Genomic DNA, 21,043 nt, shown 5'->3' on the forward strand with positions numbered 1-21,043 from the left:
TATACATAACATGAAACTTACCATTTTTTCATTTTTATTTTATTTTTAATTATGGTAAAATACACATAAATTTTACCATCTTAGCTATTTTTAAATGTAAAATTCAGTGGCATTAATTATATTCACAATGTTGTTAACTATCACAACCATCCATTTCCAGAACTTTTTCATCACCTCAAACTGAAACTTTACCCATCAAACAATAACTCGCGCCTCCCCTACACACTGGTGACCTCTAATCTATTTTCTGTCTCTATGAATGTGACTACTCTAAGTAACTCCTATAAGTATAATCATACAAAATTTGCCCTTTTGCATCTAGCTTGTTCAGTTAGCATCATGTTTTCAAGGTTGATCTGCATTTATCCAAATTTCATTCCTCTTTAAGGTTGAATAATCCATTGAATTTATATACATGTATTTACTATGCTTTGTTTATCTATTCATGGACACTGGGGTGGTTTCCACCTTTTAGTTATTGTGAATAATGCTGCAGTGAACATTGGTGTCCGAGTATCTGTTCAAGTCCCTGCTTTCAATTCTTTTGGATGTTTACCTAGAGTGGAATTGGTGGATCATATGATAATTCTATATTTAGCTTTTTGAGGAATCGCCAAAATATTTTCCCTTCAGTTTACTCTTAAATGAAGGCCCTCAATCCTGCCATGGGTGTGTGATGGGAAACCCCATGGAAACACAGTTTGAAACCACGTGGGTTCAGACAGGCTGTGTGGCAGTGCCGTTCCCTGCTCTCCCTGGTACTGATATGGGTGAGATGTGTTCAGGGGGTCTGGTGGCCATTGCTGAGCCCAGAGCTGCACATCGTCTAGTTCTGGGGTGAAGTGCCCTGTGGCTTGAAAGTTCCTATGGGGAAAGGACATAATTTTCCCACCTACTGACTTGTCAAAAATTTTAGAAATGTTGGTGGCATGTACACACATTTATGATTTCATTTGTAGAACTAGAACCCCAACCAGGATTGGGGTAAGGACTGGGGGGAAAGGCAGATAGTTTAATTGGGAAGGCAGAAAGATGGTTGGTACAAAGTTTGCCCCTCTCAAAAACACTGACCAGAGTTACAGAATGGCCCAGATGGAGCCAGGGTGGATCCAAAGAGCCAGTGAGCAGATGGACTGACCCAGCCCAGAGCTACTTTGAACCCACAATGTCTGGGTTCCAGTGTCAGGTCTACTGGCTAGTTTGGGCAATAAACTTAACCTCCCTCAAGTTCAGTTTTCTCATTTGTTAATTAGGGACATTTATGAGTGTTATGAGGATAAATGAAACCATACGTGTGAGATGATTCCCACAGTGCCCGGCCCCACACTCTGTACCGGTCAGGACCTGTCCTCCTCCAAACCCTGAGCATCAAACTCAGTGCTGTGTTAGACTGGGAAGTCCTTCCCTCACCTCCCAGTTCTAGAAATCTACTTTTTTTTTTATTTTATTGAAGTATACTCAGTTAACAATGTGTCAATTTCTGGTATATGGCATAATGTCCAAGCTGTGGATATATACACATATATTTGTAGAAATTTACTTTAAAATGTGGGGTTTTGAGGCAGTTTGCATTGGGTTGGCCATTCTAGAATTTACCTATTGTCTTTCTACTGCTTTCTTTCTCTCCAAATCAAATACTTTATCTTTTGGGGTCTGGTATATGGGGTTTTTTAAGTAGATACAGAACTGATTTTTAAGCAAAGGATATACTCTGTGCTTAAAAACAAACAAACAAACAAAAAAAAAACCCAAAAAAAAACCCAGAAAACCTCTGTTATCCTGGGCTAAATTCTTCTCTGAACTGGAATGAACACTTCTTGTAGAGATCTAGTTTCATTTACTGCAAAAGGTTCACTCTCCAGTCAGCCACAGCAGGAGTGAAGGGAGAAGCAATGTGAAAACACTTTGAGGCCTTAACCTTAGGTAAACATAAATCTTTGTCATGAATAATAAATACAGAAAATTAAATGTTTGATAACTAAGCGTGTATCCAAGTGGACAAACCTCCCTGGCGCTGAGGTTCAGCTCAGGTCTCTGCTCATCCTTGCTGATTTAATTCAATGAGCCGACCTGCAAACACAGCCAGGGTTCCAATGATGCACACAAGCATGAAGACTCCAAGCAGAATGTGGTCCATCACCATCGCAACATACTTCCATTCCTCGGCCGCCTGGGAGAGAGGAGTGTGTTAGAATTTCCTTAAGGGCATCACGGACTCACAGTGTTCGTGCTACCCATCATATGGGGGCCCTTCAATCTGTCAGTCTCAAAGCCCTCATCATCCCGCTGCTGGCATCGTGATCTTTATTTTTTGAATAGGTTATTCACAACGTGATGACTTGCTAAGATGACCTGGAAGTGGTTACCAGGTACATCTTATGTCAGTAGCTGTCCCTTAAACCCCAACCTACCCATCAAGCCAAACCCATCCATCCATCTGTGCATGAGCATTTGATCATTTAAACCCAGAGGTGCAGATTTCAAGCCACAGAGCTTACGTTATTGGACTCCTGGTCTGACTTCATGGTCTCTGCGATGTATTTGATGCCCTCGATAGCACTCTTCACCTCGGGGTGTTTGATCAGGGGAGAGTGGAAACCCATGGGCGGAGGCCCTGGCTTCCCAGAAATGTCAGAAATATCAATGTCTTCTGTGAAAATCTTCTTGTCTTGTTTTTCTCTAGATGGCCTTTTCATCGTGGAGAAGAACATGATGTTTGGTATAGTGTCGATAAAAACCTAACATAAAAAAAAAATCCATGCAGGGGAATTACTGTCAGCAGGGCAAGCATCAGACTCTGATTTTGAATAAGCAATGCCACCTTAGTCAAATCATTCAGCTCCTCTGGGCCTCGGCCTCTTTGCCTCTAAAACAAAAGGACTGTACTAGAACCTTTCTCAAAAGTTCCTTCATGTGTATCCCGTGGCCTGTCAAGTGACTAAGGCTAACAAAGGTGATTCTGTAATGCAAGCAGATCGCCACTGGAGGGCGCCTGTGTGCAGCTATCAAACGCATAAAAAACCAGTGCAGTTTAAGCTTACGGACGTCAAAAAGGAGCCCATTTCTTTCAAGGCCAAGATGTTCTCAAGATCAGAAGTTTAAAGAAAGGGCCCCTCTGGCTAAGAAATAAATAAGGTTTTGGCTCCACAAAACAGCTAGATTGTTTTCTTCTGTTTCTTGTTCCTGAAGAAATGCAACATAGGTATTGCCAGAAGTCACTTAACAGGCTTTAAAGATACAGGGACTGTTTCTCCACCCAAAAGAATACGTTGCAAGCAGTAGTTTCTCTGTCAATTCATGACAGATCTTTTGTGTTGTGCACAAGAGACCGGACGTTAGTATCTCTGTGAAGATGTATAAAAGAACTGACATATTTGAAATGTTACATTTCCGAATTCAGTAATGTAAATATTTGAGCCCGAGTTCCTCACTAAAACTAACTCTTTAACAATCTCTCATCAAGCCCCCCCATCTCTAGCCTTTATTCTAATCTCAGCAGATGATTCTATCAGCAAAATGTAAGCAGTCTGTTCACAAATTGGAAGACGTACAGACATCTCAAGATTTCATAGCATTTGAATAAAAAGACAGCAATTTATTCATCTCTCATCAAAGACATTATTTAAAAAAATTTTTTTGGGGGGGGAGGTAATTAGGTTTTTATGTATTTGTTTTTTAACAGAGGTACTGGGGATTGAAACCAGGACCTTGTTCATGCTAAGCAGGCACTCTACCACTGAGCTATACCTTCCCCTCCACAAAGAGATTCTTTAAACTTGAGTTTGGAGTGGGTTTTGATAATTCTGGTTTTCTTATCTCCCCGGAGAGGCTACATGAGTTATTCATCCCTAGCAAGATGCCAAAGAAAGATCCTTCCTCAAATCCCCTATAGCCCAGAAGGGACTTTTAAGTTCCTAAGTGCCCAGCAGGGTTAGCTGGGACGCCGCTGGCCACCCAGAAGGGGAGATCTGCAGAGGTCCTTGAGGGAGGGGCTGCCCTGTGCAAAGTGAGCAGGGATCTTGCTCACTCACCTTCCGCACCCACTCGGGCATGACGTGGGTGCTGGGGGAGCGGTGGTGCGTGTTGATGACGATGACGGTGATGATGATGGACGCGATGACGAACACCATGGTGAACAGCATGTACTTCCCGATCAAGGGTACAGCACTGGAGGTGGACGGGATCAGCTCCACGATGACCAGAAGGAACACGGTCAGGGACAGCAGGACAGAGATGCTCAGGGTCATCTTCTCTCCTGGACAAAATGAAGAAAAAGCAAACACCAAAACACAGGCTGAATTGCCGTTTCCCCAAATTTATGTGTTGAAGCCTTAAGCCCCAGAACCTCAGGGACTGCATTTGGAGACAAGGCCTTTAAAAAGGTAATTAAATTAAAATGAGTTCTTAGGTTGCATCCTCATCCAACATGACTGGTGTCCTTATCAGAAGAGGAGATTAGGACACAGACATGCAGAAGAAGGACCACGTGAGGACTCAGGGAGAAGACAGTCACCTGCAAGCCAAGGAGGGAGGCCTCAGGGGAAACCAGCCCTGCTGACACCTTGATCTTGGACTTTCAGCCTCCAGAACTGTGAGGAAATAAATTTCAGTTGTTTAAGCCACCAGTCTGTGGCCCTTTGTCTGCAGCCCCAGCAAACAAACACACCACCAAAACCCAAGGGTGAAAGGAATGTCACCAGCATGTTCTCAAAGCCTGATTCTGGGAAATTCTCAGGGTTTCCCATGAGACCTTGGCACCTTAGCTCTGCTGACAATGGCAAGTGACAGGCATTGTCATTAGAGGCTGCCAAGCAGAGAATGGCTACTTCATCTCGTGCCCCAGAATTCCATTTCTTGGCAGAACCCAGGGAACAGAGAGGGGTTCTGGATGGCAAGCTAGACCCCAGGAGGCAGTTCTTCCATCTGCAGCAGAAGGTCTTAAACCTCATGAAACGGAACCACAGCCTGGCCTACTTGTTACTCAGCAGATGGATGGGCAGCCTAGAAGCACACGTATCTTTTTCTTATTGTGGGAGGAAGCTGCAAGACCAAAGCCAAGAAAGAACAAAATCAATGATTTCACACCATGCACTTTCTCATCTTCATCCAAGAGGATGATTTATTCTTTTCTTGTTTTGATTTTTTATTTTTCATACTAAGGGACCAGGGACTCCTGTGTCCCCAGGTCTTTTCTCCAGGCCCTATCATTTCATGGGGAACAATTCCCTGATGGAGTCTTGGTTGGACAAGTAAACCAGAAAACCAGGGGCCGAATAGCAAGGGAATATTTTTGTGAGGACTGACGAGCTCAGATGCAGTAGGGAGCCTTTGGAAGGGACCTCCCTTGTGCTGGTCTTGCTGTTTGTGTCCTGGGACCCTCGTGAGGCCCTGCTCTCCAGTGTGGAGCTTTCCAGAGTTTTCCTTCCTGGATGTTTCCAGATGCTAGGAATGTATACTGGATACAGAATGGATACAAACAAGAAATTGTCAGTTCTACCTGGGTGGTAGGAAAGACTTCAAAAGTGAAAAAGATGACAGAATTGTAAACATCCAAATATTGATCAAGGTACATCAAACTTCTTGATTACTGATAATAATAATAATAGCTAACATTTATCAAGCAGTCTCACTGTTCTAAATGCTTTTCAAGCATAAATCCTTTGGTATTTATGGAAACTGATTAGTTTCCATGTTTCCCTGCTTAGTGTTTTCTCTCTTCACTTTAAAAAGCTTCATTTGAGGGGGAAGAAGGGTATATATAGCTCAAGTGGTAGAGCGTATGCTCAGCACCCAAGAGGTCCCAGGTTCAATCCCCAGTACCTCATCCAAGTTGACATCAACGAAGAAACCTACTTCCCCCTCAGAAAAAAGAAAAAGTTTCATTTGATTAGAAAATTGAAGAAAATATTTGTTTGTGATCATTTGGTTAAGAACACGTACAATTCCTAGAACATACATGCTGTGGGGTGAATTCTTTCTGCCACATAGCAGTTGTTCGACAGGTATTTGTTGAATGAGTGAAAGGCATAAGCTTGCTTTTTCCTTGTTGGAAAGTTGGATTTAGACTTTTGTGGGGTTGGTGGTGGTGGGTTTGTTTTTTTTTTTTTGTCAGTTTGATAAAATTGTTACCTGTTATAAAGCTTGAGGATTATCCTTACCATCTTGCTTTTTTCTCTCCTTGTCTGCCATAAACTGTTTAAGAGCAGTGACTTGCTGGCAGACATATGTGTTCCCTCTCCCCCTTTTCGGTAGATTGTTGGTGTTTGGTGAAATTATGTCACAGATGTGATTATTCAGTAGGAGGTAAATAAGCTGTCCAGGCTGATACGGGAGTAAGAATTGCCGCTTGGGAAGTATGGTCTTGAGTGTAAAGATACTGCCAGCTGGAAACAGATAAGAAAAAGCTATTTTTAGGCAGCAGGCAGTGGGCAAAAGAGGGAGGACCTAGATTCATCATACGAGCAAGTGACTTCACAGGGGAAGGGGCACGCGGAGTGTCTGTGGTCTACGCCGTAGGCAGCGCGTTTCTGCGCCCACAGCAGGTATTCAGCAAACAGGTGTTGGTGGTGGTTCCCTTCACTAGACTGAGCTGTGTACATGTATCTTCAGGGTCACATTCAACTCTCCGCCTGCCCTGTAGCCTGCTCCAGCCGTGACGTCACCTCTGCACATGGCCGCTCAGTACCTACATCTCCCCAGGGATGCTGATTTGGGTCTGTCTGCCTGAATTTGTTTGTTAGCCATGGTTATTTTTGGCTTTTCCCAAAATAGCAGCACAAGAGCCTTCAGCATCAGCAGCCGCCGCCATGGCCACTGCACCCACCTGAGTCTGTGGGCAGATAGAACACCAGGCCGGTTAAGAAGGAGAAGAGCAGGCAGGGGATGATGACGTTGACGATGAAGTAGAGGGGCAGGCGCTGCATGACGAAGTGGTAGGTGATGTCCAGGTAGGGGGTGGAGGGGCAGCAGGCGTAGAACACCCAGTGCTTCCAGCCCCGGGACTCCTTGATCACCCATTCCCCACTCTCCATGAAGTTGCTCAGGTCTGGCTGGTCACTCTCCTGAGAAGATGAATGAAACTTTGAAATCCCAGCCTCGTCACCCTGAGGAAGAGGGGCAGGGTTTCCTAATCAGCTGAGACAAGGCAACAGATTCCAGTGCTGTCACCTACCCAGGAGGGAACCTCTTATATGTTCCTTTCCTGTAAAATGAGGGGTTTGGGCTATTGTTAGTTTCCATGTTGACTACACATTCAAGACTCCTGGGAGGTTTAAGCCATATTGCTGCCCCAGCTCCACTCCAGGCTGATAAAATCAGAATTCTAGGGACTGAGCCTGGGCACAGGGAATTATTTAAGCTCCTAGGTGGTTCTCTTCTGCAGCACATCAAGAACCTTCTCAACCAATTAAGAACCATCAAACTAGATGATCCCCAACTTTCTAATGGGTGCTGAGAGCCTATGACTGTGGAGGGGCAGAGTTGGTGACCTGAATCACGCTTTCCCTGAATCCCACCTCCTCACATGAGGTGACCACCTACCGGGTTGATGGCCACCACAGAGCCATCATAGGTCCAGGTGCCCAGCTTCATGCTGCAGTTCTGTTCGTCAAAGGGAAAGTGGGTGACGATGATCTCACAGTAGCTTTTAAAGATGGCGGGAGGTGTCCAGGTGATGTGGCCAGTGTAGTCCAGGAGCACCTTGGTGAACTTGACAATGGCAAAGTCACCATCTGCACTACAATTGGGATAAAAGAGGAACATGGCTGCAAGTGTCAAGATGAGGCTTCCGTTCTGCTTGGGGATGTTAACAGGAGACAGCTGTTAATTATTCAGGTGCTAATTATAGAAGCTTTCTTTCAGGCTGCATGGCTTTTTATCTATGGGGACATTTTCCAAATTTGTCTGATAATAAAGATCACTGGGGTGCTTGTTTAAAATATAGATTCCTGAATCCAAAAAGTAATACAAATGAATTATATACAAAACAGAAGCAGACTCACAGACATAGAAAACAAACTTATGGTTACAAAAGGAAAGAGGGAGGAGGGGAGGGACAAATTAGGAGTATGGGATTAACAGATACAAATTACTGTACCTAAAATAAATGAGCAACAAGGATTTACTGTACAGCCCAGGGAATTATAGCCAATATCTTGTAATAAACTCTGACAGAATATAATCAGCAAAATACCTGAGTAACTATGCTGCACACCTGAAACTAACACAATATTATAAATCAACTGCACTTCAATTAAAAAAATAAAATATATATTCCTGTGCACTATCCAAGTGCTGAATCAGGACATCTGGGGAAGAACCCAAAAATCTACAGTTTTAAAGAAATGACAGGTAACACGACTGCATGGCATCCTAGATTTTTCCTTCCCTGTCCTCACTACTGTTTGTAATGTTCCTGTCTATCTGTCCCTTCTCTGATATACTTTAAAAGTTTATTGGGAAACCCTGAGAAATTTTAAATAAAAACATGGCTAGTGACTCATTAATGTGACAAGCAGGTTAAGGAAGGGGTCTATTACCTTTTAAAGAACTCTTTTGAACTCAGTGGGGTGGGGTCTCAAATTCAGATGCCTCCAGGGCCTGGCAGGTGAGGAAGGAGGGAGGAGTGAGCCTGGCTTTGGGAGAGCCCCTCTCTGCTCTAAGGAGGGGCACCACCCAGCACTGCCGTGGTGTCTGCGTGGCAGCGAAGGCTCGATGGTGCCTGATATTTGATTCTTCCTCGGAAGCTGGAAATCTAAATTTTGAATCCAAGGTTCCATATTTTTGGATGTTGGATTTTTCTAGAGAGGCTGAAAATTCGGATTTGAATGTATTTCCTGATTTTCAAATGTGGGTAATAATTTCTCATTAAAAAAAAAAAACAAAACACAACAAGGGGGAAGGGTATAGCTCAGTGGTAGAGTACCTGCTTAGCATCCTCAAGGTCCTGGATTCAATCCCCAGTACCTCCATGAAAAAAAAAACAACTAATTACCTACCCTCCAAAAAGAAAAAGAAAAAAATCCACAACATGGTAGGTACTAAAAGATAATGAGCTACTTCTGCAGGTCTTATTCAGTGGGTGGTCTGCTCGTCCCAAAACAGCCTGTGCCCCAAGGCCTTGGCAGAGAGCAGGACACCATAATAGGTGCTGAAAAGTAGGTGGGGTCTGCCATGGTGGGCTTTCAGGGACGTGTGGTATATACTGTGCCTCACTTCATAAATCAAGAGATTTTCTTCCCATTGGTTTTTCCTTGGCACTGGGAATAGGCTGCATCCAGAACACTATGCAGCTTTGGACACTCCCAGCAGAGAAGAGGGAGAGGACGGGCTACATCTCTCCCTATAAGCAGGTGAAACAGGGTTCTCTCCCCAACAAGGGTCTTTCTGAGCGAGTTTGTCAAAAGGACCAGAGGATTTTAATTGCCTTCCTCACGTTCTGACTGAAAGAGAAAGTTAACTCTAAGAGACAGACACTATCAACACATTTATCCAAAAGTGCACACAAATGATTGGATACTTTGGCTCAAGCTTGAATCCAGATATAATTGGAAAATATGTAATAGAAAATCAAAGTTGGGGAGGGTTGCCTTAAAGGTATCATTTCCACTCACTAGCCCTGGCCACCTTCCCTGGTGAGTCTGCTGGAACGCACAGCCTGCTCGCCCCAGACACGTGCTGTAGAGTGTCAGACTGCAAATCCTCTAGGCCAGTGTTGAATGCTCCTGCCTGGGGAGGATGCTTTTTGAAATGAACATTCCTTGACAAGTGAAGGGCATATGATAATGAAAGTGTCATTAAACCGGAGTGTCTTGAATCACATTATAATTTCACAACAAGCAGTCTGTCGCGGAGCCCAGCGGATGGGCTACAGAGGCAACCCGGGCCAGCATCAGCACGCAGCGTCTTGGGATGCTGGGAGGCTGTGATGAATAACAACCCTGGGAGGTTCAAGCCTATTGGTCGGAAGGACATTTAATTCCAAGGAACTCAATTATCTGACTTTGGGTTCCTTGGATCGTTGCCATACACCCTTCAGGAGTTCTCAGGGATTAAATGTCCCCCACCCCACAGCCCTGATTCAATTTGGCTCTGATAATTGTTTCTATTCATAACATGAGACACCATATGGCACCCCTAGCATGTCAACTTGGCTCTTGGTTTTTCAGGGTTATTTAATGTGAACAGTGGTGAGATGCATACTGAGAGTGGCAGCCCTGCCGCTAGGGCGCCTGGGCTCCACCTGCCCCAGGAATGTCCGCTCCCCACCCCCACCCCCGTCCTGTCTGTTCTGCTTACTTGTTATAAAGAACGAGGTCTGGGCGCCAGATCTTTTCAGAGGGAATGTGAATTTTTTTCACGCCACCATAGTCATCTGGATTCCATTTTAAGTTGTAATCCACCCATTGCTAGAAATGAAGACATTTAGTCAATTAAAAAATGAAAAACATTTTAAAAAATCTAGGGTTATCAAGAGCTCTGATGGGCATGGTAATTCAGATATTGACAGAAATTGTGCTCCAGTAGGAAAGGTTTGAGAATTCAGCTTTCACTTTAAATAAGCAGTAAGAGCAAACACTTACGTAGCACTGACTACATGCAGGCACCGTTCTAAGCATTTTACCCACATTCATCATTCAGGCCTCATAATGATCCCATGAGGTAAGAGTGATTATTGACCCATTTCATAGATGAGAAAACAAAGGTAGCCTCAATTCACGCCACCAAGTGATGGCAGATCTACCATGTACACTGCCCACCTTTGGAAAGGAGAATGATCCTATTGTGAATGTTTTCCTCAAGCAGGTAACATCATTTTTTTACAAAGTATTATATATTTTTTTCTACATGATAAAGGCAACATATGTCCACATGCAGCCCACATGCATAACACAATGTTGAGTTGTCTTCCCCAAATAAATATGAAGCCCTAATCCCCATACCTCAGAATGTGACCTTATTTGGAGACAGGGCCTTTACAGAGGTAATTAAGTTAAAGTGAAGTCATTAAGGTGGGCCCTGATCCAATATGACCGTGTCCTTGTAAGAAGGGGACACTTGAAGACAGAGACATATTCAGGAAGAAAGTCATGTAAACATGAAGATAGCCAACTCTAAGCGAAGGAGAGGCCTGGAGCAGATTCTCCCGCACAATCCTCAGAAGGAACCAATTCTGCCAATACCTTAATTTTGGACTTCTGGCCTCAAAAACTGAGAGACAATAGATTTCTGTTATTTACGCTGTCCAGATTGTGCCCTTGTTCCAGCAGCCCTAACAAACTCATACACACAGAAAAAGCACAAAGTGAAAAACACCAGAACATGATCCGTAGTCCCACTACCCCATAGTACCTACTTTCACCATTTGGGTACATATCCCTGCCACCCAAATTGATTTCCTCTGGGCCCAGGTTAAATTTCAGGGTGAATAAGAACAACATGATCGCAATTATCTAGATGGGTTACCTGTTTCAGACGAACGTTGGTTGTCACGATCTGATTTACTTCATCCTGAAAAAAGATAAGGCCCCATCTTAGGAGGACAAGAAGGGGGCTAGGGGAGGGCGCTCAGGGGTGAGAGGCGTGGGTGCTGTGGCGAGCCTGGAGCCCCCCCGTCTCACCACATTGATGAGCTGTATCAGCTGCAAGCCCACCGTGACCTGCACGACCTGGCGGTGGTCTTCCACGGGCCGTACCACACTGTTGTAGTCTTCGAATAGCTTTGCCACCAGACGAGTCTCATGTTCGGAGCCCAAGACGAGGACAGCTGAGACAGCAAATGACACACTCACTGTCAGAGTCTGCTCCCCAGCCCCCGCCTCCGCTAACGTGAGTAACTGAGGCGTGGCCGGCTAATGGCAGGCACGCGGGCCCCCTGTGGAACAGTACCCAGTGCAGCTAGTGTTGCCTTGAATTCCTTTCCAAGCGCAGCTGCTGGTGTGGTCCCTTCCCAGTGGGGCATGCTGCGTTACTTGTACTTTGGACAGATGACATTCCTTAATATAGCCTCTGGCTGAATCAAGTTTACTAGGAACATGCACACACGAGGGGCAAGGTTCACACAAAGCCCGTTTTGGTATTTCAGAATCTGGTCCTGGTGCAGTGAAGTCTCGGATTGGCTGGCCTCAGAGCTGATGATGCTGTGAACAGCAGCCCAAAATGGATGCTGGCTCACACCCACTAGGATGTTAACCCATAATTAACAAAATTGAAAATGACAAATGCTGGTGAGGTTGTGGAGAAGCTGGAACCCTCATATGTTGCTGGGGAGAAGGTAAAATGGTACAGCCACTGTGGGAAACAGTTTGGCAGTTTCTCATACAAGTTACACACACAGTTACCATATGACCCAGCAGTGCCATTCCTGGGTATATTCTCACAAGAGCTGTTCACACAAAAATTTGTACATGAATGTGCATGGCAGCATTATTTACAATAACTAAATTATGGAAACAACCCAAATGTCCATCGAGATAAATGGATGAACAAATTGCAGTATATCCGTGCAGTAGAATGTTATTCAACTATGAGAAGGAATGAAGGTCTGATACACAGTACCACATGGATGACCCTTGAAACATTATGCTAAGTGAAAGAAGTCAGACACAATCATACTGTATGATTCTCTTTATATGAAATATCCAGAATAGCTGAATTCATAGAGGCAGAGAGTTGATTAGGGGTTACCAGGGACTGTGGGGGCGGGGAGTGGGGAGTTTCCTTTTTGGGTGGTGAAAAGGTTCTGGGATTAGATAGTGGTGATGATTGTATAACACTGCGAATGTACCTAATGCTTCTGAATTGTGCCCTTTAAAATGGTAATTTTAATGTAATGTGAATTTTATCATAATTTAAAAAAAATACTGCTGTTGATGAATTCATATCCCAATTACGTTGTTAAGAGTGAAAACCATGTGTGTTGCTGACCTGGGTTTGGGGCTCCTATTAGGAGCAGGAGTGATTCCAAGGAATCTTTGCTACGTTTTCCTTCCACATGGAGGGCAATGGCATTGCGTACTCTCGGAGCCCACAGCCTTTTTGTGTCCGGTGCTATGTGGTCCTCAGCAGCCTCGGGTGAGACTTTCTCACCTGAGAGGTGGGCTGACGTATCTGAGGCCACGTGGCTCTGGCGGAGCTCAGGGGGGAGCCCTGTCATTCTGCCCCGTGTTCCTGCGCTAACGTTTAAGTGTGTTGTGGGCTGTCCTGGAAATGGCACCACTGTGTGTGCCATTACGCCTATGAGAAAATGTGTTCCAAATCCCAGCAAATGCCTTGTGAAGGATCTGGGTAAGTCATGCCTGCTGTGGTTTGGGAGAGGAAGCACACACACAAGCCATCTGCCTGGGTTCCTGTAACCAGATCTCCCCTTGGTTATTGCCTAAACCACCACACCTTTCCCTGGGCCAAGACAGATTTAAAAATGAAACAAGCCAGATGCAGGCTGTTATTTTTCTTTATTATTTTTCTCCTCGTATCCTAAGCTTGGAAGAGTGTCAACAAAATAATTACGCAGTAAAAAGTAATCCCCTTTTCTAGTTTTATCACTCAGTAAAGATAATAATTAACACTCTTGACTTGTTTGGTGCCAGACCCTCTTCTCCGTGCTTTATGCAGACTGACACTTTCAAACCTCTTAACTGGGTGTGGTGTGTAGTGTCACTGCCGTCTCTTTACAGATGAGGAAACTGAGGCCCAGATTGCATAAATGGTGGAGCCAGGATTCCACCCCAGAGCCCAGGCTCTCTACCATTATTTCTCACCTGGAATTTAGATCATCTTGAAATACTGTGCTATACAAGGAGCTGAAACATTTTCATCCCCCCGAAAGTATGCTTTTTAATTAGTCGGTAGAGCTTTGTTAAAGGTCTTGTGTTTGTAGTATCTTCCTGAACCCTGGTAGCAATGCTGTGAGGTAAGTCTTTACTGCTGCTTTACGCGTGGGAGCACTGAGATCCGGACAGCTGAGCAGTGCATTGGAGGTTCCCAGCTAGATGGAGGTAGGGTTGTATATGGACACAGTCCGACACCAGGGCCTGTGCCCTTTACCGCCTCCCTAAAGCAAATGTACTGTGTCCATTCGGATTTTTGAAGCCTTCAGTGCAGCTTAAACATCTTCATAATGATCTTCCTGGACTCTGTGTATCAAACTCCTGACCTAGCCTACCTCTTCATTTCTAGTTGTGCCTAAATTTTCTGAACCCAAAAGGGTCCATGCAGAGATTTCACGTGGCATCTCCCCAAAACCACCTGCATTTGAGGACCCTTAGAGCAGCGCGGTGCCCAAACACCCTATCTCGGCGGTCACCCCATGGAGCTCCTGGGACACAGCAATCCTCTGTCCTCCAGGCCTTGTCTGTTGCAGGCCCTGTCCAGCCCAGCGGGGGAGCAGGGGGGACTGGCGTGGATCGCTGAGTGCCTTTCCCACTGAGTTTAAGGTGATTGCTTTGGCATTGCCTTGGGGACTGCTTATTTTTAAGTGAGACTACTCCAGTTTGACAGAAAGAACACACTAGAAAGCAGCAGAGCAGAGGGGCAGCATCATGTAGCAGGAAAACTATGCAGGCCAACCCTAAGTCTACTAGCAGGAGGGAGGCCTGGGGAGCCAGGCCTGGTCAGCGCCCCAGGGACACTCACTTCCTCGTCTCCCCCCTCACCAATAACAAGGGGCCTTAAGCCTTCCGTAATGAATTTCCGAGGAGGTCTGCATTTCTTAGACCATGTTCATTGGTATTCTTTTCCTTTTTCTGTCCCCAAAGCAGGGCAGAGTGATAAAAAAAAAAAAAAAAAAAAAAAAAACTAATAGGACTTGAAGTCAGAATTCTAAGGTTCTGTTCCTGACTCCAGTGTGATCTGGAGAGTTGGACCAGTTCTTCATGGATTCAATAAATCACAGTAAATACTTTCTTGAAAGGGCAGGATGTAAATTAACAAACACACAAACGCGTAAATAATGTCAAAGTCTCCCTTTTCGGAAAAAGCATGTTGATCGTCCTTATTCAGATGATGGTAACATTAACTCAGTAGCATATTTGTTGAACACTGGCTGTGTGCAAAGCTTTATTTGGAGAACTTTGAGGTATACAAACGTGAATTTGACCCAAATCCTGTCTTCCTACCTCATGGACGTTGACCCTTGTCATTTACATAAATAATTGTCAACAAGTTGGAAAGTAATGTGCCATAAGAGAGGTGGCAGTGAAGTCCCTGGGACTCCTGAGAAGGAAGGGAGGAAGAGTTATAATGAAAGTGCTGTATAAATAGAACAGAGATCATTAAGTGTTAAGCTAACACCGGAAAAAGTGTCCCTGATACGAATGAGAATTCTGCCCGCAGAGGACTGAGTTAAGGAGGGGAACCCAGCCACAATTTCAAAGTGTTCTTTTTGGAAGGGCTTCAAGATGGCAGGATAGGAGGACACGGAGCTCACCCTTTCCCCCAAATACATCAAAAATACATCTACGTGTGAAACAGTTCTCACAGAATACCTACTAGACTCTGGCAAAGTGTTCTTTTTGTACCAAACTGGTCCAGTCTGTATTTTTGTGAGGGGAACAGCCTGCTGGTTTGGACAAAAGGAATTCTGTCCCTTTAGTAATCACCTCGGGTGATTCTGTATCACCCTGGTGCCACGTCTCTTGCTACCTTCGCAATTTCAGGCTGTGTTTTCTGACTACACATAACAGAGTCCGATCACATTTCAAAATTTCTAAGTTAAGTAACTTGGGCAGGGCAGCTCATGTCTTTTAGCCTCAGTTTCCCTATAATACAAAAAATTGAAGGTGTTAGATTGCCTCATCTTGCCCTAAATTTCTGTGAGCCATCCATGTGAATTGATACCAGCAAACTCTAGGTTTGATCTAAACACATATCACATACTTTAAAAAATAGCCTAACATGCATTTTTGGGAGGTTTCTGGTGTCCTAAGTGATCTCTTAAGGATTTTTATGTCATACCACTTAAAACATCACTTTAGAATTTCCACTGAGTGTAGTGTTTGCACACACACACACACACACACACCCCATCACCACCAGACCAGCCTTGGCTGGATCGAGTCCAAATCCCACAGGATATAATTTATCTGAGTTTAGGCTATTTCCCTCATCTCTGCTATTGAAAAACATTAATAACAAAGCTCTTAACCTCTTTTGCCCAGAAGACCTGTGTTTGTCAGAGCAGTATTAGAGAAATCACAGAATGTCAGCCGCCTTGTTCTCAGTTGGGATGATATCACCAGTAAACTTTTACATGAAGCAATCAGCGAACATCTATTTCCCTCTACCGGAAGTTTGGGATTCAGGGCGGTGTTTCAGCTGCTGTGTTGTGACACATTCCAGAGCTGAATGCAGGTCAAGGGCTGTACAAGGTTTTATGCTTTCAATTCAAACCCAAACCTACATATAGTAATGTCCTTAAAAAAAAAAAAAAAAGGTAGGCAGGAATGCATTCATATGGGTTTTTTTTTAACTTCAGAAGTTTAAAAAAAATTACAAAATATTTCATCTCTCAAGAGAGTTTAGCTACATTTATGAATAGGTTTCTCCCTCCAGCACATGGAGCTGTCAATCAATCCTCTTCATTTTCAGAATTCTCCCAGAGCAATAAAAGGACTTGTTAACCATGTTGCTTGTGGTTATAAGTCACCATTCTAAGTCCCTACAGTTGTTCACATATGGTAGCAGGTCTAGGGTAGGGCACGGGGTGCTGCGTCTGATCATGGGGTGACTCGGATGCAGGCACTGATGGAGGGAGAGACTTCATGTCAACTTTGTAGCTTTGGACCAGGCAGCTCCTATTTTAACTGGATAACCCAGACTAAAAGTCCTGATATGCAAACCCAGTCAAGCCAACAACGGTGAGAAACTGACAGAGCAGCCTCGGGCTGGGGAAGCCCCACCATTCCATGTTCCCATCAAAGAAGCAAGACTCTGGTTTGGGGGCTTCTAATACTTCAGCCTCAAAGGAGAGCCCCCGGTCCCAGCACTTACCTGAGCAGAGGCCGAGGAGCAGGAGGAGTGCCCGGGGCTCCATGGGCTGTGGGCACGGGTGTGGGCTGGTGGCGGAGCAGTGGCCGCTGCCGTCGCTCGCACTCTCTGGCTGGACACTGGGCTGCTGAGGGGTTTGGAAAGTGAGCCGGCTCAGCAGGGCTGCTGTTTTACACCACCTGTCTGCGCAGTGACAGCTGGGCTGCCCGGAGCCCTGGAGCCGGGACTGAGGTCCTTACATTATTACAGGGTGTTCACGTTACACAGTTGCTCTACCGTTGACCAGTTGAGTGTGAACTGCATTGTATTTTAAATGCACCTTGAGTCGGTTATTTTTTAAATTGAAGTATAGTCGATTTACAAGGTGTTAATTTCTGGTGTACAGCCTAGTGATTCAGTTATAAATATATATATATATTCCTTTTCATATTCTTTCATTATAGATTATTATAAGATATTGAATACAGTTCCCTGTGCTATATGGGAGGACCTTGTTGATCTATTTTATATATAGTAGTTTGAATCTGCAAATCCTGAACTCCTAATTTATCCCTCTCCACCCCTCTTTGCCCCCTGGTAATCGTAAGTTTATTTTCTATGTCTGTGAGTCTGTTTCTGTTTTGTACATAACTTCATTTGTGTCATTTTTTTAGAGTCAGATCTTTACTAGAAAAAACACACAGAGTAGGAAATGAATTATTTTGAACAGTGAGCAACCCCCTCCCTTCTGTATAAACCAGAACCTCATCTGTGGATTTATTTGATAAGGGTCACTTGGTCTGAGTGGATAGTCAGCTGTGTGTGTAAGACATTGATCATTCTAAATCACAAAAGCCCACATTCTACAAAGAGTAAAATGTATTTGCTCTGGTTCTCTCTAGGCTGAGAGTGCCTGGGGCTTCTGTGACTGAATGAATATGAGAAGAGAGTGGCTGGTGCTGAATCGGCTACTAGAGAGTTCCATATTTGATTGGGTTTGGTTTTAAACAAAGATGGCTTCTTCCGTAAAACTGGTTTTATGATGGCCCCCGGAGTGGCTGTTCCCACCCATCTCCATATCAGGCAATATCTATCCCACAGTGCACCATTAGCTGCAGCAGGCAGCCCACCTCCCATGTCCTGTTATTCAAGTGAAGAGTCATTAACGGAGAAAAGTGTCCCACTGCATAAGCACTGTTCCAGGTTCCTACTTCCCTCCATCATTCCTTTGCCTCCTCTCACTCAGGGAAGCAAAGAGCAGCGTGGTTCAGCTTTTCAGTTCCTTTGTTTAAAAAAATCCTGAAAGCCAGCAGTTAGTAATTGCTTAGTCTGAGAAGTATTTCTATCAAAACGGGGAAGGGAGCAGTTCTTTAAAGATACACAGCCTGTTCCTTCCTTGCTTTCTTCCCAAATTGAATCAGGTGAGAAAGGTCCCTCACCTCGGGCCCAAGGACCACATCCTGGCCAATTCCCCGGTTTCAGTGAGTCCAAAGGAAAAATCGGAGAAGGGGTTTAGAGGAGAGAGGGGAGAGCTTCAAGTTTGCACTATTTTTGGATTTCTTGGTTTAGATTGTAGGAGATGAGCTAACTGTCCACTAAAAAATTAATTCTTTCCCCTCCATAGCATAGAATGATGACTGCAAAGCCAGGAATACACCCTTCCACCCTGCGCCTTGCATCTAGATGGAGCCATGGGACTGAGTTCTAGAAAATGAAGTGGGAGGGAAATTTTATGAGACTCACCATCCTCCCACTGGAGCTCATCCATGCTCCTCTAGTCTCTGGCTGGCTGGAATGGGTATGGGATAGACATGACCCCCAGGGTGACCTTGGAGATCACATGTTGGAGAGGGCTTTTCTTTTGACATCTTGAATCCTTGAATGACTTCAGGGAGGAGGCACCTCATTGGCCTGGCCACCACGCAGCTCCATTTCATGAGTCGGAACAAAACTTACTGTGTCAAGCCATCAAAACTCTTGGGTTTATTTGTACAGCTGCTAGTGTTACTATTAACACAAAATTTACTCCCTTGCACTGGAGTCCTAAAATATGTGGTGTGGCAGAGGAAGGCAAGACAATTGGTGCTGGAGGCTGAAAAGATAAAGATAATAGCAGATTACTTAATAAAACTGTTGTCCTCGATTACTTGGTGAGCAAAGTGTATACCAAACCAGTGTCTCTAGGAGAAGAGGCTGGAAAACACAGTCAGTGTCGATTCTTATTGGCTTTGCTTAGTAAGTCTGTACAAGGAAGAGTCAGGCTCAGGCAACAATTGGCTGGTTCATGAACAGAAATGATAGGGAACAGGATGAGTCCAGAAATCTGGAGTCTTCTGCTTTGAACCCTAAGGGTAAGTGATAACATGAGAAAAAGGCTTGGAGCAACAGAAGCCCATTAAGGGCATCTAAACAGATAGTCTCACCACTGTGGTAAAAATCACTTAAAGATGCCCTCTTCATGCTCAAGCCCATGTTAAACTGGAGGAGAGAAGCATAGGGGTTAGGACGCAAAGTACATCTGGCTGGAGAATTATGTCTGGTAAAGAACCCTAGATATGCAGACTGGCATGTGGAAATGACTGCAAAGAAATATTTCAGAAGCTTACTAAGTATTTGAAGGAAGTGTATGACCAAAGAGTTCTTGAACTCACACTACAATAACTTTGGTTGCTGAAGCCTTGAAACAGTCTTTGGGTGCCCAGACATACACCTGCAGAAAGCAGGTTGCAATATCCGCAGTCTCCGCAAGAGGGCACTCTCCCCATTGCTCCCTTCGGAAGGGCTAGGAAGAAGCCCGCCGTGGGCACATCTAGGAGCCGCGGAGGGTAATGGACTAGGGAGCTCCAAACAGACAGCAGTCAGAGATGAATGCAGGAATCGTTGCAGACCTTTTCAGCGCCAGCCACGTCTCCTTAGCTTTCATTTCGACTCGGAGAAATCTACTGACTGCCCACGACTCCAACCCTCTGCCTGAGGGGGTGTGTGTGTGTGTGTGTGTTTTCTGGCTGTAGGAACACGGGACACGCTGGTAGTGCAAGAGAGTTAGTGCCCCAGGAAACAGCCCTCAACCACTGTAGGGGGATAAGTTCCCCCCTCGGATGGGGTAACTGGGGCATGCTCTATGCATGTCTCAGAGTTCGTCCACGGGATGGAGTCACAGTTGCTCCTAGTGGAAGTTGCCTGGCAGCCCTCCCCTGGTTAGCTTCCTTCTCTTTGTCTCACTTTCCCCAACCTGCCATCTCTCTGATGGACCCCTTGCAGTGTCGGCTTCTGGCGGAACTCACGCTGAGACAGAATTTCTTGCACTGTCTGGGCAGGGAGCTTCACAACGGCTCCACGGTGATGTAAGCCGGTGCCTTTCCCACATTTCGACCATCTTACCCATCCTCTTTTATAGGTGAACAGTTGAAAGCGTAGACTAAAAAAAATTATTAAACTGCTCTTCTCCTCAGGAGTAAACCTATTTTTTTTTTATTAAGAAGTGTATTATGCAAGCAATTCAACTTTATTATAGAAAAATTAAAAAACCCAAGTGAACAAAAAGAAAAATGTTTACCCATTATCCTTCTACCAGAAACCTATGACTAATGGGTTATTTTAGATGCATTGGACTCTTTCCATGCATTTATATATGTATTTATGTTTTTATTTTCACTATAGCCAAGCCCTGCTTTATGTCACTTGAAGTCAAAAGACTTCCTTTAATTTTTTGGTTTTCATGATTAACCACTGCTGGGGAAATGCTGCTGTTAGGAGAAGATTAATCTCTTCTTTTGCAGTTTTATTGAGATATAATTGACAAATTGACAAATATAAGATATTTAAAGTGTACAAAATGATGATTTGGTATGCATATACGTTGTGAAAGGATTCTGCGCATGCATTTGTTTATTAAAAATGTTTGTCATTGGACATTGCTATGTGACAGGCACAGTTCTAGGCATTTAGAAGACATCAGTAAACAAAGCAGACGAAGTTTCTTTTCTTCAGGAAAAAGGAATTCTCGTTGGTGGAGATGGTCAATAAAAAATGTATATAGATAGTAAGTTAATTGTTTAGTAGTCTCCACAGGTGGAAATGC

The 21,043-nt window shown here is 44.4% G+C and overlaps 1 protein-coding gene across 2 annotated transcripts; it reads right to left on the reverse strand.

Moving 5' to 3' along the window:
* Positions 1-92: 92 nt before the first annotated feature.
* Positions 93-17,100, reverse strand: CHRNA1 (cholinergic receptor nicotinic alpha 1 subunit). 2 transcript variants are annotated; one of them, XM_032479722.1, is made up of 10 exons: positions 16,987-17,100; positions 11,619-11,764; positions 11,464-11,508; positions 10,297-10,406; positions 7,540-7,735; positions 6,824-7,061; positions 6,159-6,383; positions 4,032-4,255; positions 2,499-2,738; positions 93-2,170 (listed from the first exon to the last, which is right to left on the reverse strand). In XM_032479722.1, the coding sequence occupies exons 1-10, from the start codon at positions 17,027-17,029 to the stop codon at positions 2,039-2,041; spliced, it is 1,599 nt and encodes a 532-aa protein (XP_032335613.1). In that variant the 5' UTR covers positions 17,030-17,100; the 3' UTR covers positions 93-2,038. The 2 variants fall into 2 exon arrangements, with proteins under 2 accessions (XP_032335613.1, XP_006174824.1); XM_006174762.2 differs by lacking the exon at positions 6,159-6,383 and having other exon boundaries at positions 2,039-2,170; positions 16,987-17,029.
* Between the last annotated feature and the right edge of the window lie 3,943 nt (positions 17,101-21,043).

This window comes from Camelus ferus, chromosome 5 (assembly GCF_009834535.1).
Source record: "Camelus ferus isolate YT-003-E chromosome 5, BCGSAC_Cfer_1.0, whole genome shotgun sequence".
Classification (NCBI taxonomy): Eukaryota; Metazoa; Chordata; class Mammalia; order Artiodactyla; family Camelidae; genus Camelus; species Camelus ferus.